Source organism: Lynx canadensis, chromosome A1, assembly GCF_007474595.2.
Source record: "Lynx canadensis isolate LIC74 chromosome A1, mLynCan4.pri.v2, whole genome shotgun sequence".
NCBI lineage: Eukaryota > Metazoa > Chordata > Mammalia > Carnivora > Felidae > Lynx > Lynx canadensis.
The window spans coordinates 139,460,430-139,480,564 of NC_044303.2; the positions used below are offsets into that span (position 1 = coordinate 139,460,430).

Genomic DNA, 20,135 nt, shown 5'->3' on the forward strand with positions numbered 1-20,135 from the left:
AGAACAATGATCACAAAGATACTCACTAAACTTGAGAAAGGAGTGGAGGATATTGTTGACACCCTTAGCAAAGACAGAAAAAAATAACATCAGACATGAAGACTCAATAAATGAAACAAAAAAATATAATAAATGGAATAAAAAGTAGGCTACAGGAAGCAAAGGAATGTTATCAGTGACCCGGAGGACAGAGAAATGGGAAGCAATCAAGATGAACAGATGAGAGACAAATACTGCATAATAAGAACTGACTTACAGAACTCTCACTCAATCAAGCATGGTAACATTCACGTTACACGGATCCCAAAAGAGAGAGAAAGGGTGGCAGAAAATGTATCTTTAGAAAAAATAGCTGAATACTTCCCAAATGTGAGGAGGGAAACAGAGATCCAGATTCAGGAGGCACAACAAATTGTCCCAACAAATTCAACCCCCAACAAACAAATTGCCACAACAAATTCAAACTCCCCAACAAACGCAACTCAAGGGATTCCACACAAAGACACACATTAATTAAAATGGAAAAGGGGAGCCTGGGTGGCTCAGTCAGTTAAGCGTCCGACTTCGGCTCAGGTCATGATCTCACGGTCCGTGATTTCGAGCCCCGCATCGGGCTCTGTGCTGACAGCTCAGAGCCTGGAGCCTGCTTCAGATTCTGTGGCTCCCTCTCTCTGGCCCTCCCCCGTTCATGCTCTGTCTCTCTCTGTCTCAAAAATAAATAAACGTTAAAAAAATAATAATAAAATAAAATGGAAAAAAAATTATGATAAAGAATTTTAAAGGTTGCAAGAGAAAAGAAGACAGTTACATCCAAAGAAATCCCATAAGGCTATCAGTGGTTTTTTTCATACAGAAACTGCAGGCCAGACAGGAGTGGCATGATATATTCAAAGTGCTGAAAGGATTTTCTGCAGCCATGAATACTCTATCCAGCAAGGCTATCATTTCGAATTGAAAGATAGACTTTCTCACACTAACAAAAACTAAAGGAGTTTAAGACCACTAAACCAGTCCTACAAGAAATATTAAAGGGCACTCTTTGAGTGGGAAGCAAAGACCATAAGTAAAAGTGTAAAAAAGTAAAAAACACAAAAAAAACATTAAAAGTAAATACTTCCAGGGGCACCTGGGTGGCTCAGTCGGTTAAGTGTCTGACTTTGTCTCAGGTCATGATTTCACAGCTTGTGAGTTCAAGCCCCAGGGTGAACTGGAGCCTGCTTCAGACTCTGCCCCAATACTGCTCATGCTCTGTCTGTCTGTCTGTCTCTCTCTCAAAAATAAACATCACAAAAAAAATTTTTAAAGAAACTAAAAGCTTCTGTAAAAAACAGTTAAAATATTCAGAAAATAAAAGGATGTAAAAATGACATCCTATACCAAAAGCATGGGGGGTGGGATTACAGAGGGGTTTAAAGTTCTGCAACCATCAACTTAATATACACTACTATATGCAGAAGAGGTTCTACACAAACCTAATGGTAATCACAAAATAAAAACCAGTAAGAGATATGCAAAGAATGAAGAAAAAGGAATCCAAGTATATCACTGAAGAAAGCCAACAAACCATGAAAGAAAGGGTCAGAAAAAAGGTGCAAAAACAACCACAAAACAAGTAACAAAATGGCAAAAATATATACTGATCAGTAATTACTTTGAATGTAAATGGACTAAACACTCCAATCAAAAGACACAGGGTGACAGAATGAATAAAAACAAGACCCATCTAAATGCTACCTTACAAGAAACTCATTTCAGGGGCGCCTGGGTGGCGCAGTCGGTTAAGCGTCCGACTTCAGCCACGTCACGATCTTGCGGTCCGTGAGTTCGAGCCCCGCGTCGGGCTCTGGGCTGATGGCTCAGAGCCTGGAGCCTGTTTCCAATTCTGTGTCTCCCTCTCTCTCTGCCCCTCCCCCGTTCATGCTCTGTCTCTCTCTGTCCCAAAAAAAATAAATAAACGTTGGAAAAAAAAAAAATTAAAAAAAAAAAAAAAGAAACTCATTTCAGACAGAAAGACACTTGCAGATTGAATGTGAGGGACAGAAAAACATTTATCATGCAAATGGATGTCAAAAGAAAGCCAGGATAGCCATACTTATATCTGACAAAATAGACTTTAAAACAAAGTCTGTAACAAGAGACAAAAACCACTGAATAATAAAGGGTACAATCCAACAGCAGAATAACAATTGTAAATATTTATGCACCCAACATGAAAGCACCCAATTCCATAAAACAGCAACAAACATAAAGGAACTAATCAAAAGTAACACAACAATAGTAAAGTGACTTGAATACCCCACTTAGATCAACGGACAGATCATCAAACCAGAAAATAAACAAGGAAATAGTGGCTATGAACGACACACTGGACCAGATGGATATAACAGGAGTATCAGAACATTCCATCTAAAACAGGAGAAAACACATTCTTTTCAAACACACACAGAACATTCTGCAGAACAGATCACATATTTAGGCCACAGAACAAGTCTTAACAAATTATAAAAATCAAAGTCATACCATGCATCTTTCCTGACTACAACGCTATGAAACTAGAAAGCAACTACAAGAAAGGCTCTGCAAAGACCACAGATACATGGAAGTTAAATGACATGCTAGTAAACAATGAATGGGTCAACCAAGAAATCAAAGAATAAGAAAATTACATGGAAACAAAAATGAAAATTACAATGATTCAAAAACTTCGGGAAGCAGCAAAAGTGGTTCTAAGAGATAAGTGTACTATTGCAATACAGGTTTACTTCGAGAAGCAAGAAAAATCTCAAACAACATAACCTCACACCTAAAGGGATTAGAAAAAGAACACATAAAACCCAAACCCAGCAAAAGAAGAAAATACAGATTAGAACAGAAATAAATGACACAGAAAGTAAAAAAACAAACAAAAAACCCAATAGGATGGATCAACGAAAGCAAGAGAGAATTCTCTGAAAGGATCAACAAAATTGAAAAACCCGTAGCAAGATTCAAAAAAAAAAAAAAAAAAAAAAAGCAGAGAAAGAGGGGTTGGGGGTACCCAAATAAACAAAATCACCAATGAAAGAGGAGAAATAACAATCAACACCAAATAAATACAAATAATTGTTACAGAATATTATGAAAACCTAAATGCCAACACATTGGACAACTTAAAAGAAATGGATAAATTCCTAGAAACATATAACCTACCCAACCTATGGTGAAAGAAATGGAAAAATTGAACAGACCAATTACCTGCAATGAAATCAGTCATCAAAAAACTCAGAAAAAAAGCAATGCCTGAGGGCTCAGTCAGTTAAGTGTCTGACTTCAGCTCAGGTCATGATCTCACAGTTGGTGAGTTTAAGCCCCACGTGAGACTCTGTGCTGACAGCTCAGAGCCTGAAGCCTGCTTTGGAGTCCATGTCTCCCTCTCTCTCTGCCCCTTCCCCACTCTGTGTCTCTCTCTCTCTCACTCTCTCCCTCTCTGTCTCAAAAATAAACATTAAAAAAAAATTTTTTTTAACTCTCAAAAAACAAAAGTCCAGGACCAGACGGCTTCACAGGAATGCTACAAAACATTTAATAAAGTGTTAATACCTATTCTCCTCAGAATATTCTGAAAAACACAGGAGGAAGGAAAACTTCCAAATTCATTCAACGAGGCCAGTATCATCCCGATACCAAAACCAAACAGAAACCACACACACAAAAAAAGAGAGAACTATAGGCCAATATTTCTCATGAATATAGATGCAAAAAAACCTCAACAAAATATGAGCAAACCAAATCCAACAATACATTTAAAAAAACTATATACCACAATCAAGTGGGACTTATTCCAGGGATGCAAGGGCGATCCAGTATTTGCAAACAATCACTGTGATAAGAGAAAGGATAAAAACTGTATAATCATTTTAGCAGATGCATAAAAAGCACTTGACAAAGTACACCCATTCATGATAAAAATCCTGTGCAAAATAGGTCAAGAAGGAAACATACCTCATATGATAAAGGCCTTCTATGAAAAACTCACAGCCAACATCACACTCTACCATGAAAAACTGAAAACTTTTCCCTTAAGGTAAAGAACAGGACACAGATATCCACTCTCACTTTAATTCAACATAGTACTGGCAGTCCTAGCCATAGTAATCAGATAAGAAAAAGAAATAATAGGGATCCAAATTGGTAAGAAAGAAGTAAAACTTGCACTATTTCCATCTGACACAATACTACATACAGAAAACCCTAAAGATTCCACCAAAAAACTGTTAAAACTGATAAATGAATTCAATAAAGTTGCAGGATACAAAATCAATGTGCAAAAATTTGTTGCATTCTTACACACTAATAGCAAAGTAGCAGAAAGTGAAAATAAGAAAACAAGCCTATTTACAAGTGTACCCAAAACAATAAAATACCTTGGAAAAAATTTAACCAAAAAGGTGAAAGACCTATACTCTGAAAGCTATGAAACACTGATGAAAGAAATTCAAGACAACACAAAGGAATGAAAGACATTCACAGACTGGAAGAACAAACACTGGTGAAATGTTCAGACTACCTCAAACAATCTATACATTTAATGTAATCCCTACCAAAATATCAACAGCATTTTTCACAGAACTAGAACAATCCTAAAATTTGTATGAAACCACAAAAGATGTAGAATAGCCAAAGCAATCTTGAAAAAGAACAACAAAACAGGAGGTATCACAATTCCAGATTTCAAGTTATATTACAAAGCAGTAGTAATTAAACAGACACAGAGGTCAGTGTAATAGAACAGAAAACAAAGAAATAAACCCACAATATATGGTCAATTAATCTTTGACAAAGGAAGAATGAATAACCAGTGGGAAAAAAGACAGTCTCTTCAACAGTGCTGGGAAAGCTAGACAGCTATAAGCAAAAGAATGAAACTGGACCACTTTCTTACGCTATACACAAAAATGAACTCAAAATGATTAAAGACCTAAATGTTGAGACCTGAAACCATAAAAAACTTCGAAAAGAGCACAGAAAGTCATCTATCTGACATCAGCCATAGCAACATTTTTCTAGGTATGTCTCCTGAGGCAAGGGAAATAAAAGCAAAAATAAATTATTGGGACTACATCAAAATAATAAGCTTCCGCACAGTGAAGGGAATGATCAACAAAACTCAAAGGCAACCAACCTACTGAATGGGAGAAGATATAGGCAAATGACATAACTGATTAGTACCCAAAACATATAAAGAACTGATACAACTCAACACCCAAAAAAACACATAATCCAATCAAAACATGGGCAGAAGATGTGAACAGACATACCTGCAAAGAAGACATACAGATGGCTAACACACACACGAAGATGCTCAACATCACTCATCATCAGAGAAACACAAATCGAAATCACAATGAGGTATCACCTCACACCTACCAGAATGGCTAAAATCAAAAACACAAGAAATAACAAGTACTGATGAGAATGTGGAGAAAAAAGAACCCTCTTTTACTGTTGGTGGGAATGCAAACTGGTGCAGCCACTCTGGAAAACAGTGGAGCTTTCTCAAAAAGTTAATAATAGGGGTGCCTGGGTGGCGCAGTCGGTTAAGCGTCCGACTTCAGCCAGGTCACGATCTCGCGGTCCGTGAGTTCGAGCCCCGCGTCGGGCTCTGGGCTGATGGCTCAGAGCCTGGAGCCTGTTTCCGATTCTGTGTCTCCCTCTCTCTCTGCCCCTCCCCCGTTCATGCTCTGTCTCTCTCTGTCCCAAAAATAAATAAACGTTGAAAAAAAAATTTTTAATAAAAAAAAAAAAAAGTTAAAAATAGAACTACCCTAGGACCCAGGAATCACACTCCTGGGTATCTACCCCCCAAAATACAAAAAGCCTAATTTAAAGGGATATATGAACCCCTATGTTTACTGAAGCATTATTTACAATAGCTAAGATACGGAAGCAGCTCAAATGTCCATCAACAGATGAATGGATAAAGATGTAGGATACACACACACACACACACACACACACACACACACACAGAATACTATTCAGCCATAAAAAAGTAAAATCTTGACATTTGCAACAACATGGATAGAGCTGAAAGTGTAATGCTAAGCGAAATAAGTCAGAGAAAGACGAATATCATATGATCTCACTTATCTGTGGAATTTAACAAACAAAATAATGAAAAACAAAGAAACAAAACAAAGAGAAAAAAGAAAGAAATCAAGAAACAGACTCTTAACTATAGAGAACTGATGGTTAACAGAGTGGGTGGGGGATGGGGGAAACAGGGCATGAGAATTAAAGAGTATAATTATGATGAAAAAATAAAATGATAAAAAAGAAAAAACAAAACAAAGATATCTGTACCCCCAAATTCACTGTACCATTAACAATAGCGAAGATAATGGAAGCAACCTAAGTGTCCAACAATACATAAGATATGATATATATATATATATATATATGTGTGTGTTTACGTGTGTGTATATATACATACGTGTACGTGTGCATATATATACGTGTGAGTACGTGTGTGTGTGTATATATATATATATACGTACACACACACATATATATACACATAATATTCCAGTGTGTGTGTGTACACGTGTGTATATATATGTGTGTGTATACGTGTGTGTACGTATATATATATATATACGTACACACACACACACACACACACACACACACACACACACTGGAATATTACGTATTACACAGTCACAAAGAAGAATGAGATCCTGCCATCCGAAAAACAGAGGGTATCATGCTAAGTGAAATAAGTCATACCCAGAAAGACAAGTACCATGTGATTTCACTAAGTGCAATCTAAAACAAACAAAAAGCAAAAGCAGACCTGTGAATACAGAGAAGTGATGGTAGCCAGAGGGAAGGGAAGCAGGGGGATGGGCAAATGGGTATAAGGGAGTGGGAGGTTTCTAGTTATGGAATGAATAAGAGCTGGGGATGAAAGGTACAGCACAGGGAATACAGTCGACGACACTGTAATAGTGTTGTACGGTAACAGATGGTAGTTATACTTGTGGTGAGCATAACGATGTATAGAGTTGTCGTAAAGACAGAGTTGTCACAGAGACAAATCTTTTTTTTTTCTTTAAAGTTTATTCATTTATTTATTCTCAGAGCAGGGGAGGGGTAGATAGAGAGGAAGAATCCCAAGCAGGCCGCGCACTGTCCACACAGAGACTGACACGGGGCTCGAACTTACAAAACGTGATGAGATCATGACTTGAGCAGAAACCAAAAATTGGGACACCTAGCAGACTGTGTCACCCAAGTGCTCCCGTTGGGACAAATCTTGTGGACACAGGCTAAGTATTAAATAAGCCAGTCAAGGGGCGCCTGGGTGGCTCAGTCGGTTAAGTGGCCGACTTCAGCTCAGGTCACGATCTCGTGGTCCGTGAGTTCGAGCCCCGCGTCAGGCTCTGTGCTTACCGCTCAGAGCCTGGAGCCTGTTTCAGATTCTGTGTCTCCCTCTCTCTCTCTGACCTTCCCCCATTCATGTTCTGTCTCTCTCTGTCTCAAAAATAAATAAAACGTTAAAAAAAAAAAATTAAAAATAAATAAATAAATAAATAAGCCAGTCACAAAAAGACCAATACTGTATGATTCTTTCCACTTATATGAGTTATCTAGAGTAGTCAAATTCATAGAAAGACAAAGTGGAATGATAGTTTCCAGAGGCTGGGCAGAGGGAAAAACATGGAGTTATTATTTAATGGGTATAGCATTTGGGTTTTATGAGATTAAAAAGTTCTGAAGATTGCCAACAGTACTTAACACTACTTAAATGTACACTCAGAAATGCTTAATATGGTAAATATTTTCTTATATGTGTATATTTTTTACCACATTTAAAAAAAAAGGTTGCCTTGAAAATTGCCCACCTAATCTGGATCCTCACTTCAGGAATACAAACTGGGGGTGTGAGAAAAGAATTATCATCATATCTGTGATACAAGAGAAGAAGCCTAATAATGTTCCACGTTTTGCTGTTATATCCCCACTTACACAGCAGTAATTCTACGAGAAATGCATGTGTTCATACATTTCAGAAACTATCATCATGAATATTCTAATCCTGGGTGTTCTTTTCTTCTATAAATACTATGCTAAGTCCTCAACCAATTTCAAGGTCTAGAGAAATGGTTCTCAATATAATGCATTTCAAAATCTCTGTGGAGCTTTTGAAAAAGATTTCCACTTCTGGTATTATGCACATGAGGACCTCCATCTCAAATTTCAGAACAAAATGTTTTACCAGAGATAAAGATTGGTACTTTATAATGATAAAAAAGTTGATTCGTCAGAGAAACACAACAATCATAAATGTGTATATGATAAATACAGAGTTTTAAAATACATAACACAAAAATACAGACACCCAGGCGATACCACATACTTGCTGAATCTTAATTTCCAGCATGGTGCTAAGGCACTGTTATTTAAAAACAAAATAAAACAAAAAAATTACATGGGGATTCAAATGTGCAAGACTGGTTAAGAACTACCATTTTTGACATCTTATAATTAAAAAATAAAATCAAAACTTAAGTAAATACTACTACTACTGCTACTATTTCTACTGTGAATTGGATTAACAAAATCCTTTCTTCTTCTGCAAGAGAATTTGATTCAATTAACTTTCTAGTTCTTTTCTTCTAGAAACCAGAGAACACAAGTATGTCAACTATGGTGCTAGGCAAAATATCTCTCTTTTTTAAAAATATTTATTTTGAGCAGAAGCATGCGTGCACACACGTCTGAGTATAGGAGAGACAGAGAAAGAGGGAAAGAGAGAATCCCAAGCAGGCTCCAGGCTGTCAGCACAGGGCTTGAGCCCACAAATCGTGAAATCATAACCTGAGCCGAAATCAAGAGTCGGGCATTCCAATGAATGAGCCACCCAGACACCACAGAAACATACCTTACAGAAAAAAAAATTTGTGATTGGTAAGGTACATCTGAATTGGGAAGAGCTATACATGAATTGTAAATACTTGATGGAGATACACAACCTGAAGCTCCCCTGAGTGGGATATGGCACAGCCTTTCTAGTAAATCTGGAAGAGAGCCCACGGAGCTGTAACGAGAGGTTTTGGGTCCTAAGGGGCCTGAAGCTTGTAAGCCAGGGTAGCTCCTGTGAATTCTGTTGCCTTAAACTGTACTGTCACTTTAAAATTTTTTTTTTAAGTTTATTTATTCTTGAGAGATAGAGACAGAGCATGAGCAGGGGAGGGGGAGAGAGAGGGGGAGACACAGAATCCGAAGCAGGCTCCAGGCTCTGAGCTGTCAGCACAGAGCCCAACGTGGGGCTTGAACTCACGAACCGCGAGATCATGACCTGAGCTGAAGCCGGACGCTTAACCGACTGAGCCACCCAGGCGTCCCTGTACTGTCACTTTTGAGTGGCCAAAAAAGTTAGTTCCCAGAGAGCTATGTGCACTGCATTAAGGACTCGTGCAGAAAGAAACACCTATTGCTGGTATGCGGGGAAGCTATGGTTCCTGTCCTATAGCATTCTGAGTAGACGAGGGCGAATTGTTGTCCAAGATAGTCCTGTGAGTCTGAATGTTGAGTTGAACCTAAGAAAACTCTTTGGTGGGTGTTGCAACTACCTTATCTTTATGTTGTGGTTTAGACATCAGTACTTCCATGCCATACTCAAGATCTCTAGGTTGACTTCTTAAAACATTTTCCAGTGATGTTTTTGCTAATGGGGGTTGGGGTGAGGAGTAATCCATTCTAACCTCCCAGCGATCTTGTGTATCCAGAATAGTACAATATTCTTTCTGTGGTGGTAGTTTTGCCTGCATCAATATGAGCCATAATTCCAATATTTCGGATTCTGTTTGAAAGGTGGAGGAAAAAAAAAAAAAAAGCATGTGTTACATAGTGGTCATTACTAAAACCGTAAAACCAAAATATGTATTCTATATGCTGTGCAAATTTCAAAGCTAGTTACCATTTCATAAAAACAACAAAACCAGAAAATACATCCCTACCACATTATTCTGACAAAACAGCTAAATAACAAACAGCTAACTACAATCTTGTGAATTTTACTTTTAGTTCTATGAAAATTGTGCTGCTGCTACATTAAAAATATTTAGCACTGAAATGGAAAAAAAAATAGCTTTAAAGATATATACCAACATCTATTTATAGTTAGCGAGGGCAGAAAGCTAAATTAACAATGCTAAATTAAGCCCATGACAGAAACCTTTACCTTTTCACACAGTGAATGAAAAAGACAGTATGAATGATAGTACTTACTTAGCTATGGGAGGATTGATGACAGAATGAAGGGATTTGATATCATTTCCTATCAAACCTAATGGAAAGAGGGTTATAATTGAAAAGTTTAAGAAATTTTCCTTTAATTGACAAAGAAGTTAAAATAATTTTAAGCAAATACAGTAATTCCAAGTACAGTAAAATCCAAGATAAATAAAACTTTCTTTTACCTAAAAGTTATATCTCTAAAGAAAAGGCAATGGATGATGATAAGGTAAATTTTCAAACATAAATTTCTAGAAGACATCCTTAGAAAAATATAAATTTACCTCAATCTTTCCCACTTTTTTTTAATGTTTATTTATTTTTGACAGAGCATACGCAGGAGAGGGGCAGACAGAGGGTATGAGAGAGGGGGCTAGAAAATCAAAGCAGGCTCTGTGCTGACAGCAGTGAGCCCGATGTGGGGCTCGAACTCACGAACCGCAAGATCATGACCTGAACCAACTGACTGAGGTCAATCGACTTAGCTACCCAGGTGCCCCTAATCTTTGCCACTTTCTACAATTCTACAATAGACATAAAAAATATAGAAGAATGTTCATAGCAATGATCTTAAGGCAACAGCTCCTGAACCAAAGAAAAATAAAATGCACAGTCCTGTGAACCTGCAATGTCAAGGCCTAAAGAGTTAAGAGTGATCCTCATATCAGATGACGATGAATTTCTGTACAATTTGAAACCCATCTTCCCTCAGTACTTCCAAGCATACAATATCTTTAACGATGGCCTGGGAAGTATCAGTGAATTGGAGCTATAACAATCTAAGACTTCCAAAAGGCCAAGTAGTATTTCTCGAATACAAAAAGCCCATAAAAATTTACTCCATACTTATATATTTTATTAATTTTAAAGCAAAAATGCAGTTACATTTATAAATTTAATCTACACCTATTTAAATCAGTTTTGCAAAACTTCTACAATAAATTAAGAATAGTTCTATTGTATTTTGAAAACCTCCTAGCAGTTCGAAGACTGAAGGATGGCCTGTATGGCTACAGATAAATTTGATGAGCAAAATATAGAAACGTAGATACAAGCCAATACTGCAGACCATTAAATTCACATGCCCTTCACAGTCACACAATCAGTATCATTATTCCATTACTCTCACATGACAAAGATGGTAATTCGAACAGCAACAGAATGCAACTAGTTTTAATGAGTCTCCCATATGCTTGCTTGCTTCAAACACAGAAGACCATTCAGAATTAGTTGCTCAGGCTACCAGCTTTCAATAGCCATACTACCTAACGTAAACTATCCCAGATAAGTATTTAACCAACTACTCTTAAGAACCTTTAAAATAAATTATTTGGGCAAACCTCAAATAACAGAAAATACTTATGTACAAAAACCAGAAAAGGACTAGAAAATAAGTATTTTACAGCAAGAGCACTCTACAAATAGACAACCCGCTAAACTTTTGAGCCAGCGACTAAAGCCACCAACCTTTCTCTTTGTTTAGCTCATGTGGATGGGGAGCAGATAAGGAGCACAGGCCTACTACCCCTGGCATCTATCAGAATACATCCAACTCATAATAATCTTAAGGAAATAGCCAAGAAGTAAAAAGGAAGCAGTATTCTGAAAATGGAATGCTTGCCAACAAGAGAGAAAGCAAACAAGCAGTAAAATGAGAATCAAATTTTGTACCTGGTAGAGAACTGTAGTTTCTTCCAAGAGGCACATGTGACTTTAGTCTTTGTAAACTTGCTCTCATTTTAGAGCAACACATATTCTAGTGAGGAGAAAAAGAACCCTGACATTAATTTTATTTTAGCATTTCTGATTACAGTACTTTTAACATCATAACTATGCTTTGTGAGAAGATGAAATACTTTGAATCTCCTTAAAGTAGTCTGAATTTATTAACTCTAGCTCCTTTAAAAAGTGACAACCCAAAATTATACTACAGGAAAGAACAAAAATAAAACTAAAACTGACTTGCTATTTCGAGCTGATCTTAGATGATGGTTCTCTAAGATCTGCAGCATTAATATCACAAGGAACACAAATTCTACAGATCTACTCCAGACAAGAAAATAACAAACTCTGGGGACAGAGGCAAACAATCTGTGGGAATTTTTATTTAACTGAAGTATAATGAACACAGTGTTGTATTACTTTCAGGTGTACTGAACAATCTACCTTTCTACAAGCCCTCCAGGTGATTCTGATAGCTACAGTTTGAGAACCACAGCCCTGAAGTTTCCAGAGAGACAGAAAAGTTAATCAGGTCTCTCACCCTGGCTACTTCTTGATTCCCCTCTACAGCTGCTAAGAGCTGGTGGGGGTCATGAACTCTAAAACCATTAGCTGTTTTGGGGATTTATAAAAGTGGTTACAAATTAGAATCACCTGGAAAACTTTAAAAAACATTTGGCGAGATGGGGGGTAGTTGGGAGAACTAGGGACTGGCATTTTTTAAAAGTTTCTTTAGTATCTTCTCCCAGTGTTTCCACACAGAGGTTGATTATTACCCATCCCAATTTATCCCCAAACAACTAGATACACATTTAATGGCTGCTAATACATTTGGAATTATTATAGTTAGTATAATAATTTGGGGTTGTCATAATCTGCCTTTTAATGCTATCTTGGAATGCATGCCTGTCTTCTATATCACTTCTACATTAGTTAGCAAGTTTTTGTCAATAAAACACTGTTATCCTAAGAAATATTTCAAAAGTATAGACTCAAAGATATTTAAATTTCCACTGCATACTGACCTGGGTAAGAGAGTAGCTACCTGTCACAGACATGTAGTCTGAAAGCATCAGCAATGAACACACTAAAGAAAACCTGTGTAAGTCTTTGGGACACTAATGACTTCAAAATGGAATATACAAAAGGATATTCTTTAAAACGCTGCACAGTGAATTTTCAAGTAGCCAAATGAATTTACAGACTAGTGATAAGGTCTGCTGCTTCTTTGTTACAGTTTCTCCCACACTCCCTGTTAAGAAAAACTGTTGAAAATAAAGATACACTAGTCTAAGAGTATACTAGGCCTTTGGGGAAGTAAAGGAACTGAAAGTGCTTAAGTACATTTAATTTTACAAGAAAAACTTACATTAATGTGCAGGATGGGTATTTTCTTATGACTGACTACAAATTTCCTCAAGTTGGACAACATGTTGATCCTCTGTTATTCTCTGAAAAAGAAATACACAAAAATTTTAAACTAAGTTTGCATATTATATGTCAGTAAGACATATGTAAAGCATATGCAACATATATGGTAACAATGTATTATGTTGAAACAATAGGTACAATACTTTTAGCTATCAAAAACTCCATGCATCATTCAGAAAATAAAAATTCTGACAAAAATGAGAAATATGGTTCTCAAGTTAAAATATTCTTTATTTTTTCAACGTTTTAATTCTTCAAGACATGTACATACCATAAAAAAGAATGGAATTATAAAAATGTAACCAAAATGCATTTATGTATTTACGTAAAATTTAGTATAAAAAGGTAAGCTTCTACATGTTAATTTGTTAATTTCTCATTGGTAATGTAACTTATTGGTTTACTTATATATTCTGATTTTATTCATTCATACCATAAATATGTAAAAAAATACACAAGAGCAAGTTGTCTTCTGTGACTATAAAAACTAAGTGTGTTTATTTTTTTTAATTGAAACCCAAGTTAGTTAACATATACTGTAAAAATTGTTTCAGGAGTAGAATTTAGTGATTCATCACTTACATGTATCACCCAGTGCTCATCCCAACAAGTGCCCTCCTTAATGCCCATCACCCATTTAGCTCCTCCCCCCACCCTACACACAGCCAACAACCCTCGGTTTGTTCTCTGTATTTAAGAGTCTCTTATGGTTTGTTTCCCTCTCTGTTTTTATATTATTTTTGCTTCCCTTCCCCTATGGTCATCTGTTTGGTTTCTTAAATTCCACATGTGACAATTCCACATGTGACTGAAATCACCTGTCTTTCTCTGATTTATTTCATTTAGCATAATACACTGTAGTTCCATCCACATTGTTGTAAATGGGAAGATTTCATTATTTTGATCACCAAGTAATATTCCATGGAATATATATACCACATCTCCTTTATCCATTCATCAGTCGATAGTTATTTGGGCTTCCCATACTTTGGCTATTGTTGATAGGTCTGCTATAAACATTGAGGCGCACGTGCCCCTTCAAATCAGCACTCCTGTATCCTTTGGATAAATACCTAGTAATCCAATTACTGGGTCATAAGGTAGTTCTATTTTTAATTTTTTGAAGAACCTCCATACTGTTTTCCAGAGTGGCTGAAGCAGTTTTTGCATTCCCATCTCCACATCCTCGCCAACATCTGTTGTTGCTAGGAGTTTTTAATTTTAGCCATTCTGACAGGTGTGAGGTGGTATTTCATTGTGGGTTTCATTTATATTTCTCTGATGAGTGATGTTGAGCATCTTTTCAGGTGTCTGTTGGCCATCTGGATGTCTTCTTTGGGAAAGTGTCTATTCATGTCGTTTGCCCATGTCTTTACTGGATTATTTGGGTTTTGGGTGTGGAGTTTGATAAGTTCTTTATAGATTTTGGATACTAACCCTTTATTTGACACGTCATCTGCAAATATCTTCTCCCATTCCACTGGATGCCTTTTAGTTTTGCTGATTGTTTCCTTTGCTGTGCAGAAGTTTTTTATCTTGATGAGGTCACAATAGTTCATTTTTGCTTTTGTTTCCCTTGCCTTTGGAGACTTGTCAAGTAAGAAGTTGCTGTGGCTGAAGTCAAAGAGGCTGTTGCCTGTTTTCTCCTTTAGTATTTTGATGACTTCCTGTCTTAGGTTTAGGTCTTTCATCCATTTTGAGTTTATTTTTGTATATGGTGTAAGAAAAGTGATCCAAGTTCATTCTTCTGCACTGAGCAGTTTTCCCGACACTATTTTTTTTAATGTTTATTTTTGAGAGACAGAGTGTGAACGGGGGAGGGACAGAGAGAGAGAGGGAGACACAGAATCCGAAGCAGGCTCCAGATCTGAGCTGTCAGCACAGAGTCTGATGCGTGGCTCGAACTCACAGACTGCCAAGATCATGACCTGGGCCAAAGTCGGATGCCCAACTGACTGAGCCACCCAGGCGCCCCTGTAGTTCTCCTTTTTAGTGGGATCTTTGGTTTTGAAATCAAAGTAATACTGGCCTCACAGAATCAGTCTGGAAGTTTTCCTTCCATTTCTATTCTTTGGAATCGCTTCAAAAGAATAGGTGTTAACTCTTCTTTAAATGTTTGGTAGAATTCCCCCAGAAAGCCATCTGGGCCTGAACTCTTCTTTATTGGGACATTTTTGGTCTGTGATCCAATTTCTGTACTGTTAATGGGTCTGTTCAAATTTTCTATTTCTTCCTGTTTCGGTTTTGGTAGTTTATATGTTTCTAGGAATTTGTCCACTTCTTCCAGACTGCCCAATTTGTTTGCATATAATTGCTCCTCATATTCTCTTACTATTGCTTGTACTTCTGCAGTGTTGGTTGTGATCTCTCCTCTTTCATTCGTGATTTTATTTACTTGGGTCCTTTCCCTTTTCTTTTTGATCAATCTGGCTAGGGAATATTCTACTTTTCTTAATTCTTTCAAAGAACCATCACCTGATTTCATTGATCTGTTCTACTGTTTTGGTTTTTATATTTTAAGATCATTGACTTGTTCTCTAATCTTTATTTTTTCCCTTTTTCTGCTGGCTTTGGGTTTTATTTGCTGTTATTTTTCCAGCTCTTTTAGGTGTAAGGTTAGGTTGTGTATTTGAGACTTTTCTTCCTTCTTTAGGAAGGTGTGAATTGCTATATGCTTCTCTCTTATGACTGCCTTTGCTGCATCTCAGAGGTTTTGGGCTGTCATGTTTTCATTTTTAATTTCAGCCTGACTAGATTTTATTTCTTCTATCTCCGCAAAAAAGGATTCTTTGCTGCCTTCTATGCTTTTTTCAACCCCGGCTAGTATTCTTAACATGGTTCTAAATTCTGGTTCAGATATCTTATTTATATCTGTGTTAACTCCCTTGCTGTTATTTCTTCCTGTTCTTTCTGTTGCGGTGAATTCCTTCATTTTGTCATTTTGGAGGAAGAAAAAATTAATAAAATAAAAAATATTAAAAAATTAGTAACAAAACAAAAAAATCAAACAAAGGAAGAAGCTAGATCCTAGGTGTGTTTCTGCTTGCTTAAAGAAGCCTGATAGAATACAGAAAAAAGGTAAAGAAAAAATGTTAAAGTTAAAAAAATTAAATAATAGAATAAAATAAATAAAATGAAATAGAATAAAAAAATTTTTTAAATAAAAATCAAAGTAAAAAAATTTAAAAAAATTTTCTTTCTGTATCCATGAAAGAAAAAAAAGAAAACAATTTAAGCAAAAACAGAAGCAAAGAAAATGAACAAATGAACCAGCAAACAGAATGAAACCCAAATGAAGTTATATGAAGTCTCCCCTAGAAATGAAACTATGAAGCACTCTGCATTCTGTACATTAAGCCAGTGGAGTGACTTGTGCTGATCTTCTGGGGGATGTGCTTGATGGGCGCAGTTGGGTGGGGCTCTGTTCTCCACTAGGTGGCACTGCTTACCTTACTGGGGTGGCACATGTGTGCAAGCACGGGAGAAGTGGAAATCGCTCTCACCCACCCGTGATCAAGTACCTCTCCTCCATCTCAGGCCTCTGTCCGCCCCCTGTCTCTACCCTGTAAGCTGTCTGCCCGGCTTCCAGGTGCCACCTCCCTCCAGAGTTTTATCTCACATGGGGTTGTGTTTCAAAACTCCACACTTGAGAGGACCCTGCAGCATGGACCCACACCAACCCTCTGGGGGAGGGTCTCACTGAGCAATGGCCGGGTGCCGGCTTGCCTCAGAAAACATTCATGCAATAGTGCAGCAGCAGAGTTTCAGAAATTATCGCAAACCACAGCACACAACCAGCATCAAGTTTTACTGCACTCTGGTATCTTTGTCCCAATACCAGCAAACATGGCTGCTCTCCAGGGTCCACTGGGACCTTGGCCCAGGAGAGGCCATATGGCCTTTACCAAATGTACTCCAAGCAGGGGAACCACTTCTCCCCATGTAACACAGGGACCCCTCAGACCCTGCTGCCTACTCCTGGGGATTCACCCTAATTCCTCCCTAGAGCACCACCAGTCACCGAGCTCTGAAACTTCAGACTCTGCTCTCCAATGTTAATAGAATCCTGGTGGTACTAAAACCCTCTACTTTCACCCTGTCAGTAGTTTTGGAGAACAGATTTCTTGTTCAGTCCCCTGCAAGTGTTTTCACTCTTTCTCTTTCTCTCCAGCTACTTTCAGAGAGTGCTTTTCTTGCACAATCCTGATGCACTGCACTATCCCCTTTTTTTCTGTGCTCTCTCCATGAAAATGGCTCCCTACCCTCCATGGCTTTTCTCTCCACCAGTTCACCTCTCTGTACCGAGTACCTGCCAAGTTTTGTGGCTCAAGTTATGCAGATTGTTGCATTAATCCTCAGATCAATTTCAGAGGTGTTCAAAATGGTCTGGTGCTGATCTAGCTGCATTTCAGGGATGAGACAACCTCAGGGTCTCCATGCTGCTCTGCCATCTTAACTCCTCCCCTCCAAAACTAAGGAACTTTAGTTTAAAAATATTTACTGAATTGATGGGGTGTTTGTGTGGCTCAGTCGGTTAAGCATCTGACTATTGGTTTCGACCTGAGTCAAGATCTCAGTTTCTGAGTTGGAGCCCTACATTGGTCTCTGTGCTGACAGCATGGAGCCTGCTTGGGATTCTCTCTCTTCCTCTCTCTCTGCCCCTCCCCTGCTCGCACTCTCTCTCTTTCTCTCAAAATAAATAAACTTAAAAATTAAAAACAAAAATATTTACTGAACTGAATATTCACTATGTTTCAAGTACACCATCAAGGCTATGAAAAATTCATAGAAGTATCTGACACTGGGTGGGGAGCAGGGAGATAGACTGTGTGCTATGTTATCCAAGAATCCATGTCAAAATTCATTATTCTTCCTCCTAAATCTGTTCCTGTGTCTTGGAACAGACATATTCACTAGCCCTCATTTAGGAAGTCATCAAATCCTTTTGATTTTATTTCCTAAATATACCTTGAATCCAATCCCTCTTCATTTCCAGTACCAAACAATGTTTGCAGTATCATGCATGTTAGATCCATTCTAAAATAGAACAGATTTTAACACAATAAAATATGAAAAAACTCACTAACAGGGTTTGACTTCACATTGCACTAAGAAACTACCACTTGTCAAAAGCCTGGTAAAGTCATGCACAATTTTCTGAAAAGACTATTAAAATACTCTTCCTTTTCTCAACCACCTATATGTATGAGGCTGGACTTACTTCAGAAGTTCAATCAAAAATAAAAAAACATATTGGGGCGCCTGGGTGGCGCAGTCGGTTAAGCGTCCGACTTCAGCCAGGTCACGATCTCGCGGTTCGTGAGTTCGAGCCCCGCGTCGGGCTCTGGGCTGATGGCTCAGAGCCTGGAGCCTGTTTCCGATTCTGTGTCTCCCTCTCTCTCTGCCCCTCCCCCGTTCATGCTCTGTCTCTCTCTGTCCCAAAAATAAATAAACGTTGAAAAAAAAATTAAAAAAAAAAATAAATAAAATAAAAAATAAAAAACATACATATATAGTAACAAATACAGAAGGTGATATGAGATGTCAGCTGTATTCTGTTATGCCCAAAATTAAAGAGATTTGTAAAACTAAGGCAGTGTAAAAGATTCCTCAAATGAAATTATTTTTGTTTTGGAAAATAATAGGTTATTTCCCATAAAACTGTATAACTTACATCAACAGTCGATTTACTATGTTTAAGTGAATTACTAAAATATTTTAAAGTTTTGTTTTAATATCTAAAGATTGAATATGAATTATAACACACATAAACAAAACTCTTTGGAGTTCTGAATCATTTTTAAGAGTGTGAAGAGTTCCTTTAGCTACGTTTTTAAAACTTATTCCAACACCCTGTTTCCCCAAGTGAATGCCCATGATTATTTTAGGTTCTAAGAAAAAAAAATGATTTACCAAATATCAGAAAAACTAGCCAAGAGAATCCATTTTGTAGACAGTAATGCTTAAGAAGTTAAAATAATTTGCTTTAAAAGGTGAATTTAAGGAAAAATACTAAGGAAATAATAACATAGCTGACATTCAGATATGACCAGTCTCAAAAAGTAGTACTCAAATCACTGAAGTGGGAAATAATGCTTTAATCCATTCTTTACACATATCCTTCAAATAAACAACATCCTCTTGTCACTTCCCTACTCAAAACATTTAAAGGTTCTTAATACAACAAAACCTGTCCCAAACTACCTTCATGACTTGTACTCTCCTATTCCCTACTCTAAACCAGAGAGCTGTAGCCAAAATTCCCCAGGAACACCATGCTATGGCATCTTCACATCTTTGTATGTAATGTTGCCACAGCCTGAAAGCAGTCCTAGAATCCCCAAGACCCCACACCTGGTAAATTTCCATTCAATCTTCAAGTCCCAGCTTGGAACCTTTTCCTAATTTCCTAGAAAGTTTTAATACCACCTTCTCTATGTTTTTATAACACTCAGAACTTATATTTACTCACGACATATATAATATTTATAAGCTATCTCCACTACTGTGAGCTCTCCAAATGGAAGGATCTTCCACTAACACTGCCCAGCACAATGCTACACTTTTTGATCTATTAAGTTGATTAGGGCTCTCCAGTGATTTTCTTCTTCCCTGTGGATCAATGATCTTCAACAAAAATGGATGCCTACTACTGGTGCTATAAAGTGAGTTATTCTATAAGGCCCAGACCTCCTTAGGCC

At 37.4% G+C, this 20,135-nt stretch overlaps 1 protein-coding gene across 4 annotated transcripts in view; it reads right to left on the reverse strand.

Moving 5' to 3' along the window:
• Positions 1-20,135, reverse strand: part of GFM2 (GTP dependent ribosome recycling factor mitochondrial 2) — a 76,155-nt gene that overhangs the window by 51,163 nt on the left and 4,857 nt on the right. For 3 of the 4 annotated variants that reach the window (XM_030323004.2, XM_030323022.1, XM_030323015.1), the window contains exons 2-5: positions 13,373-13,454; positions 11,953-12,037; positions 10,276-10,333; positions 9,750-9,847 (exon numbers count right to left, since the gene is read on the reverse strand). In XM_030323004.2, coding sequence (XP_030178864.1) covers positions 9,750-9,847; positions 10,276-10,333; positions 11,953-12,037; positions 13,373-13,435 — 304 coding nt within the window. In that variant the 5' untranslated portion in view covers positions 13,436-13,454. The other variant, XM_030323031.1, reaches the window with a different exon arrangement.